At 48.8% G+C, this 24,344-nt stretch overlaps 3 protein-coding genes across 7 annotated transcripts in view; 2 read left to right on the plus strand and 1 right to left on the minus strand.

Moving 5' to 3' along the window:
• Positions 1-11,689, minus strand: part of C1H2orf16 (chromosome 1 C2orf16 homolog) — a 70,282-nt gene extending 58,593 nt beyond the window's left edge. The window contains 10 exon segments of the mRNA XM_057785432.1: positions 310-424; positions 2,063-2,168; positions 5,053-5,147; positions 6,491-6,557; positions 6,936-7,009; positions 7,359-7,427; positions 8,490-8,558; positions 8,948-9,103; positions 10,986-11,600; positions 11,672-11,689. Of these exon segments, the coding sequence (XP_057641415.1) occupies positions 310-424; positions 2,063-2,168; positions 5,053-5,147; positions 6,491-6,557; positions 6,936-7,009; positions 7,359-7,427; positions 8,490-8,558; positions 8,948-9,103; positions 10,986-11,600; positions 11,672-11,689 (1,384 nt within the window).
• On the plus strand, positions 11,214-13,922 carry Fndc4 (fibronectin type III domain containing 4). The gene is made up of 7 exons (XM_057774005.1): positions 11,214-11,565; positions 11,742-11,886; positions 11,976-12,091; positions 12,250-12,454; positions 12,877-12,966; positions 13,259-13,383; positions 13,552-13,922. Exons 2-7 carry the CDS (start codon positions 11,766-11,768, stop codon positions 13,585-13,587), a joined length of 693 nt encoding a protein of 230 aa, XP_057629988.1. The 5' UTR covers positions 11,214-11,565; positions 11,742-11,765; the 3' UTR covers positions 13,588-13,922.
• Positions 13,923-15,951: 2,029 nt separating this feature from the next.
• Positions 15,952-24,344, plus strand: part of Ift172 (intraflagellar transport 172) — a 40,061-nt gene continuing 31,668 nt past the window's right edge. For 3 of the 5 annotated variants that reach the window (XR_009057745.1, XM_057781352.1, XM_057781343.1), the window contains exons 1-10: positions 15,952-16,069; positions 19,756-19,899; positions 20,077-20,189; positions 20,541-20,580; positions 20,829-20,894; positions 21,095-21,174; positions 21,291-21,378; positions 22,328-22,542; positions 23,355-23,478; positions 23,912-24,007. Coding sequence is in view for 4 of the 5 variants with exons in the window: in XM_057781352.1 (XP_057637335.1) it covers positions 16,031-16,069; positions 19,756-19,899; positions 20,077-20,189; positions 20,541-20,580; positions 20,829-20,894; positions 21,095-21,174; positions 21,291-21,378; positions 22,328-22,542; positions 23,355-23,478; positions 23,912-24,007 (1,005 nt within the window). In the remaining variant the exon portion in view is untranslated. Of the gene's footprint in view, positions 16,070-19,755; positions 19,981-20,076; positions 20,190-20,540; positions 20,581-20,828; positions 20,895-21,094; positions 21,175-21,290; positions 21,379-22,327; positions 22,543-23,354; positions 23,479-23,911; positions 24,008-24,344 lie in introns of those variants that run through there. The other 2 variants (XM_057781361.1, XM_057781370.1) reach the window with 2 other exon arrangements.

The following is a 24,344-nucleotide window of genomic DNA, read 5'->3' on the forward strand; positions in this document are numbered from 1 at the left end:
GTCACAATTCCCATATTTAAAAGGTTTTGCTAGTCCATTCTGGAGGAAAGCGGGGGAAGGAAGAAGGAGAAAGATCCCCATTAATAAGAGCAGAAAGGATTCTATTTTTAAAAAAGGGCTGTAGTGGGAAAAACAAAAGCCAAGAGGAGGGTGGACTTGAGCATTCTAGAAGCTGGGCCAGAGCTCTGGTAAGGAAAGGAAGTCACAGCAGGCTGTGTTCTAGCCTGCGTGAGTCTTAGGAGCTAGGACCTCCCATCTCTTCCCCCGTGTCATCACGGTGTGGATCTGATGCCCAGCTTGTCTGCACACCCTGGTCCACAGTCCTATGGGCCGCTAGCCGCAGGGTTTCCAGCAGAATCTTGGTAGCTCTCCGCCTTTCATCCAGGAAGAGCCACTGAGCCCTCGGGCTAAGGAGGCAATGACACTAACTGAGAGAAAGAACAACCCACAAGTCGACCAGTTCTCCAGTTCATGACCCCTAAGCACAGAGAGGTGTTGGTAATCTTTCGGGTGGAGTGTGGTTGGTGATCCCTGGGCACGAGCGTGTTTGGAGGTCCCTATTAGACACTCACTCTGATTAGTGAGCCATGAGTGCATCTTTTCCCGGTGGCCTTGACTGTTTTATAAGGATGGGTGCTGTCTCTTATCAGCTGGGTCAAGGGTTTTCAGAATACTTTTCGTTCTTTTTCTTTTGTTTTCTTTCTTTTTTTTTTCAAGACAGGGTTTCTCTGTGTAATAGCCTTCATGGTCCTAGAACTCTTTATAGACCTTATAGACCAGACTGGCCTCGAACTCAAAGAGAGTCCCTCTGTTTCTGCCTCCCGAGTGCTGGGACTACAGGTGTGAGCCACCACTGCCCAGCCAAAGAGTATTTTTCTTTCTGAGAACCTTCCCCCATCGTGTTTTATGGTAGTCTGCCATTCCTTAGTACCAGATTTCCCATGCTCTGGACAGACACTCGGTGGTACAGATTTATAACATAGTACCTCACAAAGACTGCAGCAAAGAAAATGACATGACCAGTGATTAAAACAGAAGACTAAGGGCTGGAGAGATAGCTCAGGGCTTAACAGTGCTCACTGCTCTTGCAGAAGACCTGAGTTCAGTTCCCAGTACCTACAACTGGAAAGCTCACAGCTGCCTGTAACTCAGCTTCATGGTAACTTATACCCTCTTCTGGCCTCCATGGTCACCTGCATGCACACTCACAGAGAGAGAGAGAGAGAAAGAGAGAGAGAGAGAGAGGCATACCTAAAAAATAATTTTAAAAATAAAGCTTTGAAGAAACAAACAAGCCAGAAAAACAGCCGGTAGAGTCAGGATGAGACACAAGATGTGGGACAAGAACAAACTACATACACCATGGAATTTCCCTTCCTATCTCACATGAAGATCAAGGGGAATGGCTCAGATGTGCCCACTACTGGCAAAGGGAGGTAGGAAGCAAAACTTTTGGTTAAGGAAAAAATAGGGAGTCAGGCAGTGGTAGTGCACACCTTTAATTCCAGCACTCGGGAGGCAGAGGCAGGCGAATCTCTGGTCTATAGAGCAAGTTCTGGAACAGCTTGAGCTACACAGAGCTACACAGAGAAGCCACTTCTGCCAAAAAACAAAAACAAAAAACAACCCCGCCCAAAAAAATGAATAAAATTGCATTCTGGTTTTTAAAGCCATATTTGACATTTGAATCTGTAAGAAACTAGATGAGACCTAACAGCGGTTAGTTAGCCGAGGATGTCTATTCATAGATAGCAAAAGGTCCTTTTGAAACTGTTCTAGACTCTCTGACCTGTTCTAGCTCTTTTAGACTGTTCTAGTTCTTCTAGACTGTTCTAGAGTCTAGAAGTGCTTACTGATTACTAATCTGAGAAACAGGGTTGAAATAAGATTAAAAAAACATTTTGAGTTAAGAAAAAATAGGACTTCATTGGAAACATGTTAGCTGACATGAAATGACTTGGGGATTTGTTAACAGGGGCCGTAAGATCAAAGATTCCCAGCAAATGACAAGCAATTCTCGCATGCTTGAAAAGGAGCATGGAGCAAAGAAAGTCTGGCCTACCCCAATGGCAGGATTGAGCACAAAAGCTTCCTGTTTCTCTTGCATCTTCTGCTTCCGCTCTGCTACTTGCCGGAATGTTGATCTCCAGTCTTCAATGGGGTCATTTCTGAGGTCCAGAGAAACACGGAAGAGAAAGGACTGCTTGTGAGAATCTGAAGGAAAGGCCTCAGCTGGTAGTTCAGTTCAGTGAGGGAGTGGGGTCAGAGGTCAGCTACTTCACAGAGAAATATTTGGAGCATCTGGAGTGGGGTGTCCCTGAACCCCAAGGATTGGGTTAATAATACCTCCAGCAATAAAGCCAACATTCAAGTTTAAAGTTCCAGCCAGAAGTCAAGGGTCAACACTACCACCTTATATTCCATCTTAGACTCCTTTGAAACCCTTCCCATCCTTTGAAATACATCCTAGAATCTCCCTGAGGAGTGAACCCCTGCTACCTGATGGAGGAATGCTGGTCCCTAGTGAGATATAAAGTCACGTTATTAACTGTAGCCTCTGTTGGTGACTAATCAGGAACAGCAATGTGTTAAGGAGACAAGAGAGCTAGTACAGTCTATGTGCTTAGCTACAGACTGTGGAATCTCGAAAGCGTGAGGGTCTTCCGAAGTGGGGGATGATTTGTGATTTGCTCAATGTGGCATGGCCTCAAAGACTGAGCCAACCCTGCACACAGCATCCCTGGTTGTACCTTATCACAGCTGACAAGAGTCCATCCCTTTTCAAACTGTTTCTTTTATTGTGTGTATGTGTGTGTGGTGTGGGGTGTGTGTTGGGGTGTGGGGATGTGTGGGGGGGTGTATGTTCATGTATATGTAGGCACTTGTGTGCGGCTCTACACACACCTGTGTGTGGAGGTCAGAGTTCAACCCTAGCTACCTTCTCCAATTATTCTCCATCTTATTTTTTTGTTTTTTGTTTTGTTTTGTTTTACTTTTTTGAGACAGGGTTACTTTGTATTGCCTTGGAGCCTGCTCTGGAACACGCTCTGTATACCAGGCTGGCCTCGAACTCACAGAGATCCACCTGCTTCTACCTTCCAAGTGCTGGGATTAAAGGTGTGCGCCACCACCGCCCGGCTGCATCTTTTTTTTTTTTTTTTTTTTTTTTTTGAGACAGGTCACTCACTAGACTAGACCTATAAGCCAGCACAGCCAGGAATCCTCCTGCCTCTGCTTCCCTGGCACAGGGATGGCAGGCTCACAATAACCCCTTCTGGAACTATTTTACAGATTTTTCTCTTGTGTGAATCCTGAGGCAGACAAGATTCACCTATTTCATACCCATTGTGTAAAGTGCCTTCTATTGCTGCCCTCAAGTTCATTTCTAACACTTCCTAGAGACCCTAAAGAGAGGAGACCTAAGGAGGGAATAGAGAAAGCACCAACATTGTGCAATAAAAATTAGGATTCCCAGACATCAACACCCCGGGATGGGGCAGGGGGCGAAGAGAAGAGAATTATGTTTTGCAGTAAACATCCAGTTCTGGACACCACACCTACCCTGAGGTTCAGCCTCAGCAGGTATGCACAGAGCCCCAAACTGTATTTTTTTAGAGCTTCAGAGACAGCTCTGAAGATGAGCCAAGACAGGGAGCCACCGCTTTAAGGAACAACTGGAAGATCTCCACGCCTACATTGTTTGAAATTCTTCATTTCACTTAGTCACAGGGCCTGAAATTAGCACCCACTGCTGCAGATATATTTTGGGTGAAGAGTCCTCCATGAAAAGGATCCGGGTTAAGAGTGTCACAAACTCATTTACACCTTAGTACGAGTCACACTACAAGCCTGGGATCTGGGACTGGGAAGAGAAAGAACCAGGCTCTCCCACTGCAGTCCCCTATGGACAGGAAGCCCTCAGGGCCATCAGGTGATCCAATCCAATGGCTTATTCAGCAGGATTGCCCAAACTTGGCTGTGCATTGGAATCAATCACCAAGGACGTTTTAACAAAACAGATATGTCATGGCCTTACCCTAAATCAATAAAAAATGACATCTGCACTGTATTGGTTAGCCACATGGAGTGTCAGATCAGACCAAGTGGCCATTTGGATAGGACAGCCTGGGCTACATAGCAAAATCTTGTCCTCCCCCTCCCCACCCCAAAGAAGGTGGTTCTGTAGCACAGGACTTCAAGGGGGAGGAGGGGCAGATATGAGCAGTCAGAGAGGAGCAGAAATGTGCCTAGATCGATGAAAGAAAGAGCTTGAGACAAAGGAGATGGAAAGAGGAGTGCGTGGCCACGGGGGACCCACTGCTATACTGAAAAGGTGCTTGGGGGTCACCCCAGATGGAAGCATAGATTTTGGGGGTATACACATTCCTGACCCTGTTTTTTCCTTCTAGCTCTTGTCTTTTTTACCTCTTCAATTCCTGCTCTAAATCTGTGGTTTATATAGCTTTTGCTTTTTTGGTTAGTTTTTTCTTTTGTTTTTTCAAGCTGTTTGTTTCAACACAGAGTTTCTCTGTGTAACCCTGGCTGTCCTGGAACTCCCTCTGTAGTCCAGGTTGGCCTCAAACTCAGAGATGCACCTGCTTCTGCCTCCTGAGTGCTGGGATTAAAGGAATGGGCCACCATTTTGTAAGCTGCCTTCCACCCTTTCTGAAACAGGAGAGACCATTTAAAATGGAGCAACCAACAACTTCAAAAGCTCAGGGATCACCGCATATTTACTTTTACATTCTGAGACTTGGCAAGCAAGACCATAGATCCATCTTCCTGCTGATTATACTCCTGACTATTGACTGAGATTTCTGTCCCCCTCTCCCACAGCCATTCAGCCCCAAAGAAACACACAGAGGTTTACATTAATTATAAACTGGTTGGCCTAGTAGCTCAGGCTTCTTATTAACTAATTCTTACATCCTACATCTTAACCCACACTACTTGTCTATGTTAACCACGTGGCTTGGCACCTTTATCAGTGAGGCATGTCCCTTTGGCACATCCTTTCTCCCAAGGCCTTGCCAGTCCCAGCAGAAGCCTCACCTGACCATGCTCACCGAATTGAAGCCAACCAGGACTGGCAAGAAGACTGCTGTGTTATCCATGCAGTAGTTCATCTGGCCTGCCACAAAGGGTGCCTGATGGTAGCAAGAAAAGCAGGCACAATGAACGGAATGGCTCTGAGTGATCCCCAAGGTTCATAAAGAACCTGCCCCAGCAGGCTTGCTAGAAATACTAAAGCCTCAGCCAGGACTTGCTGCATCCAAATTTGATGTGGGGAAGCATACGCCTTACAGGTACCCCAAAAGTTGCAGAACTATCCTTTCTCTGGGCTATGATTTCCTTGTATAGTCCAGGCTGGCCTTGAACACACAATCATCCTTCCGCCCCTCCCTCCCGAGTGCTGGGGTTACAAGCAAGAATTGCCCAGCTAGGGCTATGTTCCTATGTTCCTTATGTTCCTCCACAGAAATCTTCCAGATGGTGAAGTTTGGAAATGACTGATCACAGTTGTAATGGCAACGGCCTCCTTGAGGTCAACGTCCTGTTGAGGTCATTGTCCAACAGCTGGGATCTAACGCTCTGCACCCTAAACTCTTAGAATCAAAACTGTTGTGAGGTTGACAGGAAATCAAACCCAGTGTTTCTCATACAAAACATCCTGAGAATCTTGTTAAAATGCAGACTGACCCTTCTGTAGTCTAAGATCTAACAAGTCCCCCCTTGATGCTGAAGGTGGGATGAAACCAAAAGCCAGACTCTTTTGTGAAGACTCGGACAGTAAATACTTCAGGTTCTGTGGGCCCTATGATCTCTGTCCAAGTACTTAAGCCTATCACAAAAGAGGCCATGAATTCTATGTAAACACGAAGACTGTGTGCCAATAAAATGAACCACAATTTCACGCGGCTGGCTATGTTGACTGCCAGCAATGCTTGCTAACCCCTGGACTAGTCTGTCCATCTTGGCTCAATACACAGTTATTCTAAGATAGAATTCCCTCCCTCTCTTTTCATATTCATATTCATAAAAATAGATCAAATTGGTGAAAATTGAAATCAAATTCCTTGTGTAGGTTTTCTATTTCCTGGTACCCACCTCATCATTCTCCTTTTCTTTCTAGTCCCATCCCTTCCTCATAAAGTCGCCCCAACAGCCTGCATTCATACTTACAGAGTTCTACAGAAATGCCTATGACAATGACTCTTCTTCCCAGCAGCCACCTAGGAATGGAGGAGGTATGAGTTAGGGTGACAGAGAACAAGGGGTCTCCTGGAGGAGGTATGAGTTAGGGTGACGGGGAGCAGGGGGTCTCCTGGAGGAGTTAGAGCTACAGGGAGTGGGGAGGATACCAGGGTACAAATCTATTGCGTGAGAAAAATTAGGACCAGAGGAGGGGCCAGGCCTTGGTTGAGGTTGGGGTTTTTCTAACCCTATGAAAAGGGGCCTCTCTAGTTGAGTAGTATTGGAAAACACAGACCTTCTTCAGTCCATCAGTCCCGTGTAGGGCACTGTCTTCTGTCCGTTCCTGAGAGGCCACGAAAGACCTAAGGACGCAGACACAATCAAGGTCAGTTGCACTGGCTGAGAAGCAGAACCCTATAGCTCGTTAGGAAGGGGCACAGGGAGAGAACAGAACGGAGAAAAGTTACTATTGAAAGGGCACCTACTGTTTAATGGGGACCAAGGTAGATATACCCTGGAGTTAAAAACAAAACAAAACAAAACAAAAAAAAAAAGTAAAAACAAACCTCAAATACCTGCAAGGCCAGGTAGGTAATAAAAGTCTGTAAAGGGACCAGATATAAGGCAATGCAGAATGGTGGAGACTGAGGTAGGTTCAATATAATCTTTGACTAAACTCATTCAAATGCAGTTTCTAAAAAAAATAAATAAAATTGGGGCCACATGTGCAGGTCACTTACCTGTCGCCGCCTGCAATGAGGTATGTGTAAAGAGGCTGTTGTCCCAGGCCTTTCATTAGGTGGTTAAAAGAGATCTGTCCAGGAAGAAGGAATGAGAGAGAGAGGATGCGCTGTGGAGTCTCAGTTTCTAGAGGCCTGGGGATGCAGAATGGTCTTTTTAGACCAATGCTTCTCCCTAACTTATTTACAATCTGCCACTTAAAGATGCAGCTTGATTGGTGATGCGTGCGGTGTGGGAATGCTAGCCAGAGGAGGGCAGCGATCTAGTGAGGTCAGAGAAACCGGACTTGCTCCCGGGCTCAGCTTTTGGAAAGGAGGTGGGAAGAGAATATATCTCCAGAGAAAACTTACCTCTAATGAGCTTTATGGTTCTGGGTGATGTCCCAAGAAGGAAGGGAGAAAACAGGGAATTAGCATACTCACCGACATGAGGAACGCCATGTGGCCAGAGGTTGCTCCTCCACTCAGTACCACCAGGCCTCCATCTGGCTCCTGAGGAAGGAAAGAGGCCCAGGTCAGCAGGGCCCAGCTCAGGAAGAATCATACTTTCCTTTCTCCTTTGTCAGTGACAGAGGAAGACAGACCTCCTCAATCTTCTCTTCATCATAAAACTGAGCAGGACATAGGCTGTGAGGTAGCAAAAAAGAACAATGATTGGAGAAAGAACTCCTCTTGGCTCGCCTCTCAGACTAAGCTATCCATTAAAATTCTTACTTATTCCAGCAGGAACTTGAGAGCAGTTCTGTCAATTAAATAAAAATAAACAACCAAAGCAGAAACATCCAGCTGTTATTAGCTGGGTACATTCAAGCTAGCTACTGTGAGCATCCTTTCTTTGTTTTCTGGTCTGAGAAGAGAAAATTGAAAAAAAAAAAAAAAGACAATAATGCCAGTGTCGCAGGTTTCTGTGCAGGCACTGAGTGAGTGTGAAAGTGCATTGCCAGGGATGGAGAGGTGGCTCAGCGATTAAGACACTGGCTGCCCTTCCAGAGGAGCCAGGTTTGATCGCCAGCACCCACATGGCAGCCTCCAGACACGGGCAACTCAAGTTCCTGATGATCCAACACTTTCTTTGGCCTTCCATGGGCACCAGGTACTCATGTAGTACCCAGACATACATACAGGCAAAACAACCATCCTCGTTTAAAAAATAATAACAATAGTAATAATTTTTAAAAGAAAATGTATGCTGGGTGGTAGTGGTGCACGCTTTTAATCCTAGCACTTGGGAGGAAGAGGCAGGCAGAGCTCTGTGAGTTCAAGGCCAGCCTGTGAAACTCTGTGAGTTTCAGGACAGCCTGGGCTACACAGAGAACCCTGTCTTGAAAAACCAAAAAACAAAGCAAAATTAGAAAATGTATTGCTGATGATAAATTATTATTCATCTAGCAATTATCATAACTACTATTGATGACCAAGATAATAATAAACACCCAAAGGGAAGACCAAGATAATAAAGAGTAGAGATTTATAGACATCAGAAACGGAGATCCAAGAAAGAAGACATTAGAGGGAACAGAAGTGTTGAATGGGAAGCAGGCAGAGAGTTAGTACCTTCAAGACCTCCTGGACTTTTCCAGTCACTTGCAACATGGTGGTCAGAATTGACTCACTGTACAGTCGCTGTGGAGAGTGGACAGGAATCAGTAGAAAGAAATGGGAGATAGGAGGGGGGCATGAGATGGCTCGGTGGGTAAGGGGATTGCCGCTAAGCCTGATGATCTGAGTTCGTTCCTGTGACCCACATGATGAAAGAACAGACTGATTCCCAAAAGTTGTCCTCTGGCCTCCATACATTTCTCCATGGAATAAATCCTCCCACCTCACAAAATAAATACATAAATAAAAATAAATGGGGGATGAGAAAAAAAAGGAAAGAAACAGAGTGGATTGGAATGGAGGAGAGGGCTCAGGATTTCCAAAATTAGAAACCACAGTCTGGGAGGGTAGAAGTTGAGATGTGGTTGGCTTAGCATCTCTTTGGCAGTGTCCGAGGTTTGACTGTGGGTCACCTGGTAGGTAGGCACGATTTGCCCCTCCTCCTGGAAGATCTCAGCATCACACTGCCCCAGCAGTTGAACAATTTTCTCTGCATCTGCTTTGTCCAAGTTCCGGGTCAGGGGATTGGACTTCTCTGTGATTGGCACAGCTGCTTCATACCCTGACAACTAGAGAGAAGGGGGCACAAGGGCAGGAACAGGAAGCCTTATGCTTGCTAGGCTGGAGGCAGGAGTGGAAGTAGGCACAGCATCGGGCTTGGATTCACATATTTCACACACACACACACACACACACACGCCATTCACATACCAAGAACTTAGTCTTCATGTGATGATGTGAGCCTATTAGGGATGATAGGAAAAGGATGTCTATCATGGGGTGCGTGCCTTTGAGTCTAGTATTTGCACAGTGGCAGCAGGGGGATCAGGAGTTTAAGGCTATCCTCAGATATGTAGCAGTTTGAGGCTGGCTTGGGCTATTCCCTATCTTAAAAGTCAAAAAAGAAGAGGAGGAAGAGGAAAGGAACAGAAGACCATGCTTGAGGCCAGTCCAAATCAGAACTGTTCTAGGAATCAGTGCAGAAGGCTGAAATTGAGAAAGGGCCTCACCTCCCATTCGCCAGGCTCAGGGGTCTCAATCACATGCTGATACCGTTTCGTGCCTGGCATGGTCCTGTACTGCAGACACTCCGTCCTGCCTGCCTCTGCAGTCACACAAACCTCTCTGGGGACAATAGCTTTGCTTCCAGCTGGCAGGGTCTTATCTGAGCCGTGGAGATGATTAACCTGCGGGTTCTGTGTCTCTGAGCACCACCTCTGCACTCCTCTCTTCAACACTGTTCCTGTCACTAGTTCCCAGCCCTCCGCGGGAGCTCCTGAGGGTCCTCTTTGCCTACCCTCTGTCTTGTCAGTCTCTGCTTTGCTCTTGAAGAAGAGGACCAGAAGGGCATTGTGCTTGCCCTTCAGACACAGGGCCCTCTGGAAGGCTGGGAGCCTGGACGGGCAGAACAACACTCAGGTCAGAGCAAAGAGAACCCTGGGGCACGAATGCCTCTGAAGGCTAGAAATTGGGATCAGTAGAAGTCAGAGGACCAGGGCCATGGCTTGATCACGTGTCAGCATGCAGCCTTTCCCTGCCCCACTGGCCCATTTTATCCTCTCCTCGCAGAAAGAAAAGCAACAGAAGCTGCTGGGCCCCAGGTGTACATGCACTGAACTGGATATCACAGAGGAAAACTCACGGAAATAGAAATACTGTAAGAAGAATGAAGACTGAAGAACCTGCCCTAAATACAGCCAGTCTCTTTTCCCCAGATGGTAGGCATCCCCGGATACGTGAACACTAAGGGTCATTGCTGACAGCCTTGTGTCTAGATGAGCAAACGGGTTCAGAGGAGTGGTCAGTTGTTTAGTATTACACAGATTTCATACTCAGCTAAAATATGAAATAATTTAAGGACTTACATGTTTCCTGAATGAATTTTGCAACAACTAGCAAGTTGGCGCAAAGGAACAGAACTTCACACACTAGCAGAGGCTTTTAAAGGCCTTTGTCCAGCATCGTCACATTTGATAGTCTAAGCTCTGTTCCAGGATTCTATGCTTTACAGGTGGGAAACCTGAGGCGTAGGTTAATGGATTTCTCTAAAAACGAATGAATTACACACACACACACACACACACACACACACGCACGCACGTGCACGAGGGGGGGGTCTGTTTTTTAATTGTTCCTATATGCCCAGCATTTTTTAAAGTCATCTCCAGCTCTTCTAAAGGAAGGCACACTGAAGATGCTCAGTAAATATTTGCTGAAAAAAATGAAAGAATGAATGAGAAAGCGAATGGAATCCAATCAGATCATGAATGGGAAAGAGACTTAAAGGCTGACGCAGTCTCCAAGAGATTGTTAGAACAATTATCATCTCCAACACTCTGTCTCCTCTCCTCTCAGCCCCCTCCTGCATTCGGAGATGGAATGCCTCCTCTCAACTTGGCTAATTTCATGCCGGGAAAGTGGGGCTCTTTCAGGTGCCCTAGACCCTCGCACCTGCGCCTGTCCGGGTACCCCAGTCAGTTCATCTACTAGAGCAAGGAGGGTGAAGGAATAGGGGCCCAGCAGGCCGCCATTGGGAGGGTCGTGGGAGGAGCCCCGAGAGAACAAGGCTGGGGGGGGGGGTAGGTAATCGGGGAGGAGGATGACGGCGACGAGAACCCTAGTGGGGCGGGGCGGGCCCGCGCGTCCCAGCCGGGCTGCAGCGGAGCGCGGGGCCAGCTCTGCAGAAGGCGGCGGCTGGCTGGCCCGGACGGTCACATCCCGCTGCAGGGGGCCAGCCTCGGCCGCCGCACTGTCCTCTGCACCGGGGACGCAGGCCAGCTGCCAGGCTTCGCCGGCAACGCCCCCTGCTCCGAGACAGACTACGCGCGGCCCTCGGGAACGCTGGGGGCCCCGCAGACCCGCGGCCCGCGGCCACTCCGCCTCTGCCCTCTCTGCCCGCAGCTCGGCTGGCGCTGCCCGCCTAGGCGGGCCCGCGTCGGGATGGGGTAGGGCCAGCGCCAGTCCGGCGATGGGCCGCCCCCTGGGCACCGAACAACCCCCCGAGGCCTGACCGACCACGAGGACCCGGCAGGTGGGTGTGGGCTGATCCGACTGCGCGGGTGGGGGCTGGGGTGGGCACCAGGGTTACGCGGAGGCGGGAAAGGCGCGGGGAAAATGGGCTATGGGCTGTGGGAAGCCTGGGAGAGCTGCTGCATCCCGCTTGCGTTCTGGACAGCTCCTGACCCCCACAACTCCTGCCTCTTCCAGGATCCCCGCCTGGATGTTAAGCGTATGCCTCCGGGCCCCTCGGCGAACTCGGTGGAAACCATGGCTTCTTTGATGCCTCTTTCCCCATATCTGAGTCCCACGGTCCTCCTGCTGGTCAGCTGTGACCTGGGCTTTGTGCGAGCAGGTGAGTGAGGAGGACGCCCGCAGTGGGGGTCCGTCAGAGCTAGTGTGGAAGTGAAACCTCTTAACCTGTCAACACCCTGGCACCCCCAGACCGACCTCCCTCTCCTGTGAATGTGACGGTCACTCACCTCAGAGCCAACTCGGCCACTGTGTCCTGGGACGTCCCAGAAGGCAACATCGTCATTGGCTACTCCATTTCCCAGCAAGTACGAATCACCCTGTTCCCCCAACCTGTGCCCTTGGGTCTCTGAACACCCCTGCACATTACTCCTTTGGAGTGCTTGGATGTTATAGAATCCCGAGTTAAGCCTCATGGTCAGGGACCGGGGCTAGGTTGTTCTCCTTTCTCTACATCTTCTTGCAGCGACAGAATGGCCCTGGGCAGCGTGTAATCAGGGAGGTGAACACCACCACTAGGGCCTGTGCTCTTTGGGGCCTGGCTGAAGACAGTGACTACACCGTGCAGGTCAGGAGCATTGGCCTCCGGGGAGAGAGTCCTCCTGGGCCCCGTGTGCACTTCCGTACTCTCAAGGGTTCTGACAGGCTGCCCTCCAACAGCTCCAGCCCAGGTGAGAGCCTGTGTTAGGAGAGTCTCCGGCTTTTGAACCGGGTTTTAACCTCTCATTGACTTGCTTAATGCTAACAGCGTTCTAGCTCAGATGAATAGAAAGATGATATAATTTGTTCTAATGCCAGGGACGGAAAGCAAAACAGGTGGGCAGGGGACCAGCTACAGAGACACTGCTAATGAATCCTTGGAGGGGGAAGGGCTTCCTGCTTCCTTTCACCCAAGCTCACATCACACCTGCCACGGCCTGCGTGAGCAATTTCTATGATCACCCACTGGTCTCTAAACATTGCCCACCATGGGCTTCTTCCTGAGAAGGGTGATGATGGGCCCCGCTAACTCTAACCCCCAGCATCTCCCTTCTGTATATAGCAGAGCTGTCCAGTGGGTCCTCTGTAACCCAGAGGATGGTTCTCTCCTTAGGAGACATCACAGTGGAGGGTCTGGATGGAGAGCGGCCATTGCAGACTGGGGAAGTGGTCATCATCGTGGTGGTGTTGCTCATGTGGGCTGGTGAGTACCGGATGGGGAGCCAGGACTTGGGTCCATGATAGTGGGAAGTGGTGAAGGTTACCCATCGGGAGAAACGGGAGAGAAAAGGAGTGGTGGGGAGGGGAATGGCTGGTGGAGGGAGGTAATCAGGACAAGTTTGGGGAGAAAGAGAGAAGGCTATTGCAAGGCCAGGGATGAGAGTTGTATGGGCCCAGGGATTCCAGGATTTTCCAGAAGTCGTGCAGCTATTACAGCCTCAAGGCTGTGAATGAGAGATCAAGATCAAGGCTCAGATGGTATTGTTGTGTTTCAGCTGTGATCGGGCTATTCTGCCGTCAGTATGACATCATCAAGGACAACGACTCCAACAACAACCCCAAGGAGAAGGGGAAGGGTCCTGAACAGAGTCCTCAGGGAAGGCCAGTAGGGACAAGACAGGTGACGTGGGGACCAGTGAGTGTGAGAAGGGTGATCTGGGTGCCCAGGAGTATTCAGTGAAAAGCAGAATAGGCAGCAAAGGGGGGTGGGGTGGGAATGGGATGTCTGGGATGAAGGAGTCCAGAAGGCGGGAGCAACACCTTTACCTGTCTGAATCTTCTCTCGTAGAAAAAGTCTCCTTCTATCAACACCATTGACGTTTGAGTGAACTGAGTGACTGAAGAACCAGAACCAGAAGAGAGATGCACTGATAATGGGGGGTGGGGTCAGGGAAGCCTAAGGTGGTGATCTCTTTGAGGCTCTCACAAGGCTGTGCACTCCCAGAATCCCAGGCTGGTACCCATCCTCTTTCCACTGTGAACAGGGCCAGAAGGTAGGTCTGTTAGAATCTGTACCCCTGGACCTGGGAGTGGATATCAAATGGAACATCTCCTATCCCCCAGGTCCAGGGGAGTCATTTATTCGACCCTATCCCACTAGGTCCCAAATGGGGCCCCATCTCACTTGCATCAGGACCATTGGCATCCACTAGCTGCCCCTACAGCTTGCCTCTGGGCCTCAGAGAGGGCTGTTTCTGTCTGTATTGCCCTCTTCCACGGAGGAAGAGGAAGCATCTGGGCCTCGAGGCAGATGCCACACCGCACTACTCCAATGTCTTCCACGGAGCCTCAGGTGCTCCCCCTCACCTGGCAGCCCCTCCCGCTGCTGGTGATCTCACCCCTGGGACATTTTTCCAATAAAGGTTCTTGGACAAACCAGAACTGACTGTATGGTATGCTGAAGACATCTCTACACCTTCTCAGCTCTCCAAGGGCCCCTCACGCCACCACCAACTTAAAGGAACAGACCCATTATAGGATGTTTGTGTCCATGTTTTCGTCTAAGACGGGTGGAGAAAAGACAAGGAAAGGGTACAGAAGCTAGAAGCCTCCTTTCTTTGGCTTTGTTGAATTGGGGGGGAGGGGTGCAATGAGAAGACACAGAAGTTTTTGCACCAATGGAAACCAGGCCATGTCACCATAAAAGGGCCAGTAGATTTTCTTTCTTTTATCTTTGTCCAGGACCTTGTGCATACCAGGCAAATGCTCTACCACTGGGTTACATAACCTACCCCCTCCCCATTCTTTCAACTCCACCATTCCCTCTGGGAAAATGGTCAGAAGGATTGAGCAGGGTCATGGGGGGGCTAGCCAAAGAGCAGCTATCATGGATGTGTCCCTTGGTGCCATGTATCCTCACCCTGTGCATACCAGTGCCTCCTCTCTGTTTTCTCTTTCATCTATGTCTCTGTTCGTTTAACGTTAATAATTGTAATCCATAAAGGCGTTTATATTTATACTCTGTAACATATCCAGAGCATTCTAGAAATAAAACAAAGGGGTTTGAATGCCCCTATAGAAAAAATTATAATCTGGGTTCTGGGACCTATTTGTGTTATCTGTGAAAAATGGGAACTGCCCTCTACTTGTTCTTAATTTTTCAAGAGGGAGGTAGTGGTGGGAAGAGAAATATTCGTTGCCATTGGCAACTGCTGTGCATGCAAGGTTTTGGGACCCAGCTTCGGTCTGGAGATCATATGTTATGCTTTTTTAGGGGTATAGGTCTTGCCAACCTGGGACCGTTTAGAGAGAGAAGGCCTTCTTTTCTGAATTTCAGTCAATCTGTCTGATACCCTGCAAAAAATTAGAATAAAAATTCTTGAGAACATTCCAATCAAACAAAATAAAGACAATAGTATCTTTTCTTAGTCAATCCCCAATCCCAGGTGTCACACAGCTCTAAGCTAGGAGGGCAGCCCAGCTCTGTCTGCTGCACTGACCCATAAAAACATCTGGATTTCGGCAAGCAGCCTTGAACTCACCGTTTACCCAATGATCAAACAGGGTGCCTTGCCTTTCCCTAGCCAGTGCTACCAAACCCCGATCATTTCCTGAGACCGTGTTACAGGTTAGAGAAGCTGAACAAAGAGACTACGAGTTGAGAAGGCTTGAATCGTCTTACGGGAATTAAAAGGTTATCAGCTCTGGGTTGAATTCCTGTTCCACCGTTTATTAGCTGTTTCAACTTTGGCGTGTGACCCCCTCCTGTTGTATAAAATGGGACTGTACCTCTGCCCACTTCAAACAGGTATATCCTTGAGCATTCACTGGTACCTATCAGTATTGAGTGGCCTCGCGCAAGTCACAGAACTTTTGGCGGGGAAAGCGGAGGCTGCAGTTCTGTGAACTGGCTTTCGCTCTCGTAGCACCTGCCTTGCGCTTCTCCAGAGTTTAAGCAACTAAAGAGCACTAGGTCGGTTACAGCAATGAGAAAAGCTGGGGTTAAAGTGATATAGGATCTAGGGGCGGGGTTGGGGAGGGTGGGGACAGACGAAGACTTGCGGGTGGGGCTTTGCGTTGGGTTTGCATGCAAGTACGGGATTGGTCGAGGATAGACTTCAACGACCTCCTCTTATGTGCCCGCCCTAGGATTCACTGCGCTTGCGCACGTCCCGTTTGCACCGTCGCGGCCCACTACGTGACCTTATGACGTGTGTCGCACTCACGTTGCCTGTGCGTCAGTGGCTGGCGCCGTCGCTGCTTGGCGGGTTGTCCAGGTAACCGCGGGAGTTGTCTCGGTCAGCGAGCATCCGAGACCTGTGTGCGTCATGCAGTTGAAGCACCTGAGGACCCTGCTGAGCCCTCAGGTGAGGAATCGCGTGACTCTCCCATTCCCCGTCTACCGGGCGTTCCAAAAGAAAAAAAGTGGGGTAACAGAAGTTTATAATGTTGAGCGCCTACTGTGTGCAGAAGATTGTGAAAGATCTTTCAGTAGGCGACATGAATTGCTAAAGACCGCAAACTTTGATGGCATCGCATACATCATTTGAGTGCCAGGCCCCAAGCTTAGGCTCTAGGGGTCGAGTTACGTCACAGGCTATGAGGGAGAGGCGCATATCTAGACAACGACCATAAATCTACACAGGATGAAATAAGCGCAAGGCTGACGCTTCATTTGAATTGTGAAAGTGTGTCTCAGATTCAGAAGCGGCTGGGCTCTAGGAGAGGAGCCCAAAAACATGAAGGATAGGTTTGGGAGTGAAGGGATCCGAGTTCAGGTTTAGCACTGATTTGACCAAATGGTATCTCTGGCTTTAACCTTCATCATACGTGGCTTTTCTGTCATTAACTTCGTCATTTGGGAAAGAAAAGCCATAGTGAGAGCAACTCCAAGAACCTTAGGAGAGAGTTAAGTGAAGTTCAGCATGCACACACGCACACACAAACAGGGTCCGGTGGCGCCAAAGGCCGGAAATCCCAGCAATTGGGAAGTGAAGACAAGAGGGTCAGGAGTGCATTCTTGGCTATATAGAGAATTCAAGGCCAGCCTGGGCTGCATGAGACTATCTTGAAAAACGAAAGGAAAAATTGGGCCAGTGAGATGGTTCAGTGAATAAAGGCACTTACCACTAAGCCTGACTCCCTGAGCTTGAGCCCTGAGACCCACACACGGGAAGGAATGAATCAATTCATGCAAGTTGTCCTCTGACCTCCACACATGCACCGTCCCACCACTCACAATAAATAAATGTAAGGAAAAATTCTTTTAACTTTCTTTTTTTATTTATTCTTTGTGTCTTTCACATCATGCATCCTGATCTCACCCATTTCCCGTTCCCTTGCATCCGGCCTCTGCCCCTGCAACCTACCCCCTACCCACCCACACACACACACACACACAAAATACAATTTAAGATTAAAAAAAGGAAAAACAGAAAAAATGACGAAAGGGGAAATCTCGTCATGGAAGCTGCAGTGTGGCACAAACAGTCACACGGTATACTCGTTGTCCATACATCTTTACATGTGTGGGTTCATTTCAGAGAATCATTGGTTTGGTTCGAGGCCCCTGGTCTCGGCTACACTGCCAACAAGGGCATTATGAGCTGGACAGCTGTATGAAGGATGATAGACCACAGGGAAGGACATGGAAATGGAGGGGACAGGCTAACAACACAAATAAGGCTGGCTGTGGGGGAGACGGCTCTTCATAAGCACGAGCTCTCCGGCATCCACTTGAAAGCTAGGCACATCTGTAATCGCAGTGCTGGGGAGGCAGAGGCAAGGGGGTCTGAGCTCACTGGCCAGCCAGCCTAGCCAGATTCATGAGCCCCAGGTTCAGTGAGAGGAGAGACCCTGTCTCAAAAGAATAAGGTGAAGAACAAATGAGGAAGACCCTTGATGTCGACCTCTGGCCTCTGCATGCGTCCCGAGCACTACAAAAAGAAATACGTTACCTGACCATGGTGCTGCATGCCTGTAATCGCAGAATTTGGGAGGCTTGCCGTGTGCTCAAAGCCAGCCTGACTACATAGCCAAGACCTCCTTTTAAAACATAAGAATAATGTGTGACTTTTTAGAGTTTCCTGGAGAAGTAGGGTGTAGTCCTACCTCAACTAGATATGCCATGCTTTATTGCCGCCCATGGGAGGCCCGCCCCTCTCTGAATAGAAATAGAAGAGGAGTGTGTGAGGGGAGCAGAAGTCGGTTAGAAGAAAGGAAAGCTGAAGGGACAGAGCCCTGGCTCGGTGGTAGAGCAATAAAAGTTGTCTCCTTGCTCAGCAAACTGCTACTGTTATCTGTCATCTCAAATACCCTAATGGAAACATTGCAAATAGAACCCTTTGGTCTCTAAAAGATGATGTCACGGTGCAGCTGGGCCAGATGCCCAGGATGCACTTGGCCTTGAAGGAGGATGAGCAGCCAAAGCTGATGAGGCGCCTGCACCCCCTTGTAGCCGACGGTAGTGAATGGTTGGCTCATGACCATGGTGGTGGTGCAGCTCTTTTCTGGTTGTAGTTTGAGGATTTGGGGTCAGTGATTCCCCTGCTGGCTCTGGACGTATTTGGGTTAGGTGTAGAAAGTAAAGGTGTTGTAAGCCAGACCTCTAGTAGCCCAAGTGGTTAATCCAACATTTGGCGTAGGAGCCAAATTTCATCTCAGGAGCCTGAAAGGACAGCTGGCGAGGGACAAGCAGAGTAATTCACTGTGTGGTGATCACATATTTTCTTTTTTGATTTTTTTTTTTTTTTTTTGAAGTTGAGGTCTCATATTATAGCTCAGGCTGACTTCAAACTTGCTGTGTAACTGTGGAGGACTTTGAACATCTGACCGTCCTGCCTCCCCCTCCCAGATTGGGATTGCAGGTGTGTGCCGTCTTACCTGCCATTCCCATATTCTTTTTATTTCTTTGCTTATTCTTGTGCGGTGTGAAGGCTCACACCTGGGGACTAATGAATGCCAGACAAGCGCTCCATTATCTGGGCTGTACCCCTGTTTTTGCAGTGGTCACTTTCACCATGAACCTTTAGTGAACAGTTAACAGGGGAAAGTGAATTGTTTATCCCAAGTCTCAGTTCTAATTCTGTTGCTCCTTGTTTCCAAACTTACACCGTCTCTGTATTCCTGCCCAATAAATCCAAATCATTAGCGGCTCCCAGAGGCCCTTCCTGAGCTAGCCCAGTCTACGCTTCCTGCCCTGCCTCCTCTCTTGTTGGCAGTCTCAGCTTCCTTAAATTGCTGGTCCTTGGCCAGAGCTTGACTTCGTTAATGTACTCATTACATCTGAAGTAATTTACCATTCGATGGCATCCCTTCTTCAAAGTTTAATCTTGACCATTTAAGCATAAAATTGTCTTGGGCTTCTCTAAATTATTACTACACTCAGAACATATTTTTCTTAAGGGACATTTCCAATTTCTCAGCATCCAATTAGAACCTGGGGCAGGATCTGTGCTTTGCTCTTTGTCTCTGTCGTCTTCCAGCCAAGTGTCTTCGACTGTAAAGTGCTGGAAAACATTAATTGAATGAGTAGCTATAAAGGCTAAAATTTATCAGATTAATTGATTTTTTTTTCAGTCGCAGACCTGAAAGATGAAGGAACAAGGAGGCCATTGCTTTTGGAACAGTTGATGCGTTACATTTGTACCATGAGTCTCAGAAAAACACAGTAGGGGACAAGGAGATGTGGCTTGGTAGTACAGTGTTTGCTTGTCTCGAGTGAAGCCCTGAGTTCTGTCCCCAGCATGGTATAAACTAGACGGGGTGGTGTACGCCTGGAATCCTAGCGCTCAGGAGGTAGAGACAGGAGGATCAGAAGTTCAAGTCATCCCTGCCATACAGTGAATCTGAGGTCCGTCTGGGTCACGTGAGGCCCTGGAGACTATTATTCTTACAGTTCAGGTGTCCAAGCACTTTGTCTCATTTTGTTTAGTTTTGAGAGAACACCTGTGACGTAGATGTAGAACAAAGGCACATGAAGACTGATGGACCTGGAGACGTTCTGTGTGCTGGAGACCAGCGCCATGTTTACAGTACCCCTTTGCCTCTGCAGGATGGAGCTGCGAAGGTGACTTGTATGGCCTGGTCCCAGAACAACGCTAAATTTGCTGTCTGCACAGTGGACCGAGTGGTATTGCTGTACGATGAGCATGGGGAGCGGAGAGACAAGTTCTCCACCAAGCCAGCTGACATGAAGGTGGAGAGGACTCGCATGTGCTCCAACACGTTATCCGAGAAAGCTGTGTGATCTGCCTTCTAGCCGTAGACATGGGCAATGGTCTACTCTATTTCTCGCTATAAACCTTCTGGTCTTTTGGGAAATGTGTGTGTTTTCTCCTTCATTTCTACTCATTATCTTTGTTTTTACTCCTAGTATGGCAGGAAGAGCTACATGGTAAAGGGCATGGCTTTCTCTCCTGATTCCACTAAAATTGCCATAGGACAGACTGACAACATCATCTATGTCTACAAGATTGGAGAAGATTGGTGAGGACAGGACAGGGGGTAGGCGGGTTGTGGCCACTAAAGAAGAGTTGGGCATAGGAAATGCCTCGCTGGGATAACAATGGCATCAGGTGTGGAAGGCAGGGACTCTCTAGAGCCTGATTCTGTTGTGTCCACCTCTGCCTGCCCCATGTGTCCTGCAGTCCCATCCCTGGGATGAATGTAAGGCCAGCAGAAGGTCCTGAGAGCCAGTGCTATGCTGTGTCATTGGCATAGCTCCAGGGCTCCTTGGGGACCCACTCACTTCTCCATCAGACCTCCCACAGAGGGACGGGTCAGACAGTTCATTGGGAAGTGATTTTTAAGGTTGCTTCCTTGTCTTTTGTCTGACAGGGGCGACAAGAAGGTCATCTGCAACAAGTTCATCCAGACGGTAAAGTTCAGAGATGGGCCGCACCTGCTTCCTCCTTGTAACTGTAACCCAGAGTTGCCTTTTTTAGTGGCCGACCTTGACTTGACCTGCTAAAGGATGGTGTTGTCACCTACTTGAGAGCCTTGTTGTGTCCCCTGCCTGCCTTTTCCCCCTGGAGAGGACTAGAATGACGGTGTGTGGTGGGTGGCGGTTGTTCTGAGTGTGCCAGTCCACACAGGCGGGTCACCCTTTCACCCCTTCTCATACAGAGTGCTGTCACCTGTCTACAGTGGCCTGCAGAGTACATTATTGTCTTCGGACTGGCTGAAGGCAAGGTAACGGAGGAGAGGGAGACACAGGTTAGGTATTGGGGGGGATAGTGTCCTGGGGTGCCGGGCAATATAGTTCATCTTTCCCCTGGAGCTCAAGTGTGTACTTGAGAAGAATGCATTTTGTCATTTGGGGTTTTTAACTTCTGTTTCTCGGTGCCTGGGTGACACTGTAAGCAGCCTAGCCAGGCTTGTTTGGTTTTCAGGTTCGCTTAGCAAACACTAAAACTAACAAGTCGTCTACCATCTATGGGACGGACTCGTATGTGGTGGCGCTGACAACCAAGTGAGTAACAGAAGTAGACTGGGACTGTCAGGACAAAGCTGCATTTGATGGAAAGGGGACTGTCACGGGGCGGAAGTCCCTCCCTCTGTGCCCACCTCTCTGCCTCTGCCCTTCAGTTGCTCTGGGAAAGGCATCCTCTCAGGTCACGCAGATGGCACCATTGTCAGGTATTTCTTCGATGATGAAGGCTCCGGAGAGTCACAGGTATGAAGGGCGCACACTCACTCTGGGGTGGGGTGGACATTCCAGGAGCCCTCCCGGGGAAGCTGCAGGTCTAAGCACCATGACTGGAAGAGGACGATCTTGGAGAGAAGCGTTCAGTGCCATCACGGAGATTGGTGTTCAGGAGGCTAAAACTCACTATTTATAGGGAGGAGTGGGAGGAAGGGACCTTGAAAGAAGGGAAATAAAGACTCTAAGGGGGACAAAAAGTGAAAATTATTTCCATTTATGTAAATACATACATATACACAAATGTATGTATATATATATATATATATATATATATACATGTTTATGTAATGTATATACATCCAAATGCATAGGAGAAAAAAGTTAACAGCCCATCAAGATACCTCAGCAGGTAAAAGTGCCCAATGCCAAACCTGACGTCAGGACCCTTGCCATGCAAGGACAGAAGTGACTTCTGCAAGTCATTCTCTGCCCTTCAACCATGTGTGCACAAAACACACACAAATAAATAAGATGTTAAAGAATTAACTATTTTCTTGGAAAAAGAAAAAATAGACATACAGGGAAACTTTGCTGTTTTGCTCTGTATAATTCAGTACTGTGGAATCGTTTACATTGTGAGTTACCCACATAATTAATTCAATTTAGCCCTTCTTGAAGCCATGTACTCTCTTGGACCTAGACAGTGTTGGTTACTGTGTGTCGTCTCCTTTTGGGTGCTTTTACTAGTACATACCAGAGGTCTCAACACACACCACTGTGAGTACACGGCCCGTGTACACATGGCATGCGTGTGCTCATGATACAGAGACAGGCTGTGAAGCCTTCAGAATTCGGGCGTGTTGATGTGGGAAATGCTGGCAGGAAGGCTCGCTTTCTCTCCAGGGTGGGATGGTCAGGAGTGTGTGGATCAGCTGCTAACCTAGCATTTGTAACGAACAATGGAAATATTCTGTCTCAGGGGAAGTTGGTTAACCACCCATGCCCACCGTATGCCTTGGCTTGGGCAACCAACAGCATCGTGGCAGCAGGCTGTGATCGGAGGATTGTGGCCTATGGAAAGGAAGGCCACGTGCTACAGACTTTCGACTACAGCCGTGACCCTCAGGAGCGTGAATTCACCACAGCTGCAGCAAGTCCTGGAGGCCAGTCTGTCGTGCTAGGAAGCTACGACAGGTAGGTCCCCCGGCCAGTTGCATCTTCTACCTTTCTCTGTGAGCTCTGCCCTAGCAAGTTCTGAACCGCAGCGGGAACCTGGACAGAAGCAATGTCTGTTGACAGGGATTCTCAGATTGTCGCCTGCTTCAGGATGCGCTGTGCTGCCTTAGCCTGTACTCCACAGCAGAGGCCATCACGTTCCCTGTGTCCCCCTGCCTCGTCCCCACTGTGCCATTGTGTTCTAGTTTGAGAGGAAGGCTGAGTAGCTGTCTTCATCGCCAGTGCCTGCACTGGCATGGTCTGTAATGTAGCCGCCATTTGGTGAATGAATAAAGAAACAGCCAAGCAGCTAGGGTCAGGTCCCCTCTTTGTCTGTCTGTCTTTATGTCCTTCCAGTCTCCTTAGGTTCCACCCTTCTTTGACTCCTACACTCTGTTTCTTCCTCTTCCCTCTCCTGGCAGTCTGTTTGTCTCACTTGTCCTGCTGTCCTGCTGTCTCTACTTCTGGCTTTCGTGTTGTTGGTTTTTGAGACAGGGTCTCATTCTGTGGCCCCAGCTAGCCTGGAACTCACTAGGTAGACCAGACTGGCCTCAAACTTACAGTGATCTTCCTGCCTCTGCCTCCCACCTGTTGGCATTACAGGCGTGTACCACCACACCTGGAATCCATCTTCTACCTGCTCCTTTCACCCTCACTCCCTCAACTCCCCGCACCATTTCCCCTCCCGTGGGCTGCCTCGCTGGTCTGCCCTTTTGCATTTGCTTCCCTTTCTGGTAGAGTGAGATGCTTCCCTATCAGTACTGGTCTATTTTCACTCTTTACCTTTCTAGACTCCGGGTGTTCAACTGGAGTCCTCGAAGAAGCGTCTGGGAAGAGGCAAAGCCCAAGGAGATTGCCAACTTATACACCATCACAGCCTTGGCGTGGAAGCGGGACGGCTCCCGGCTCTGTGCGGTGTGTTATTAGGAGCCCTTTCTGTACTGGCGTTTGTCTCCAAACTACAGTAAAATAGAAACTACTCCCTATGCCAAGGGAGTCGCTCTACTCTGACATAAGAGAACTCCAGCTGCCTTGTGACTTCAACCTAAAAAAATCTACTGTTAAAGGCAGGAAAGGGAAACTTAGACTTTTCAGGAGGCCCTGAGGGACACGCTTGTCCAGGACAGCCTGATTCCCCCTCATTGTCCAACCCACATGTGATCCCTGTAAGTCCTGGGATTGCCACTTTTTTTTTTTTTTTCTGATATGTTCAGAACCTGCCCACCCTTTTGCTGGCCACTTCTGTCTAGATTGTGACACTGAGGTCTGAGGTCTTGGGGTATGTCCAGATACCGTCCACAGCCAGTGTGCGGTGCATTGCCTTCCATGCTGTCCCTCTCTCTCTCAGGGCACCCTCTGTGGTGGGGTGGAACAGTTTGACTGCTGCCTCCGAAGGAGTATTTACAAGAACAAGTTTGAGCTGACGTATGTGGGACCCAGCCAGGTGAGCAGCTGATGGCCTATCATGCTGAGACCTCTCATGGCTCATCTGTCCTTGTAACCTTTCCCCCACCTGCTGGCCACAGCCACAGTGTCAAATTTAACCTTCCTCCTCTGGCAGAGCTGTGGTAGGGAACTGAATGTGTCAGGGCAACTTCTGGCAACCCTCCTGCTACGTAGTTGTTCTAACCCATCGCAAGCAAAGGTTTACGCACCAGGCTCAAGAGATACAGGGATTGGTGCCTGTATCTCCCCAGTGTGAAGCTGTTCTCAGCGCCGCCCACTAAAGTTGTGGACGAGTAGGATCACAGGCGAACTGTAATCGCACGACTCTGTTGTCC

The sequence above is a fragment of the Chionomys nivalis genome, chromosome 1, assembly GCF_950005125.1.
Source record: "Chionomys nivalis chromosome 1, mChiNiv1.1, whole genome shotgun sequence".
Classification (NCBI taxonomy): domain Eukaryota; kingdom Metazoa; phylum Chordata; class Mammalia; order Rodentia; family Cricetidae; genus Chionomys; species Chionomys nivalis.

Excerpts from the sequence above, each read along its gene's own strand:
- Fndc4 (XM_057774005.1), top strand. The coding sequence starts at position 11,766 with ATGCCTCCGGGCCCCTCGGCGAACTCGGTGGAAACCATGGCTTCTTTG. Across the intron at positions 11,887-11,975 it reads CCTGGGCTTTGTGCGAGCAG|ACCGACCTCCCTCTCCTGTG; the intron begins GTGAGTGAGGAG and ends TGGCACCCCCAG. Across the intron at positions 12,092-12,249 it reads GCTACTCCATTTCCCAGCAA|CGACAGAATGGCCCTGGGCA; the intron begins GTACGAATCACC and ends ATCTTCTTGCAG.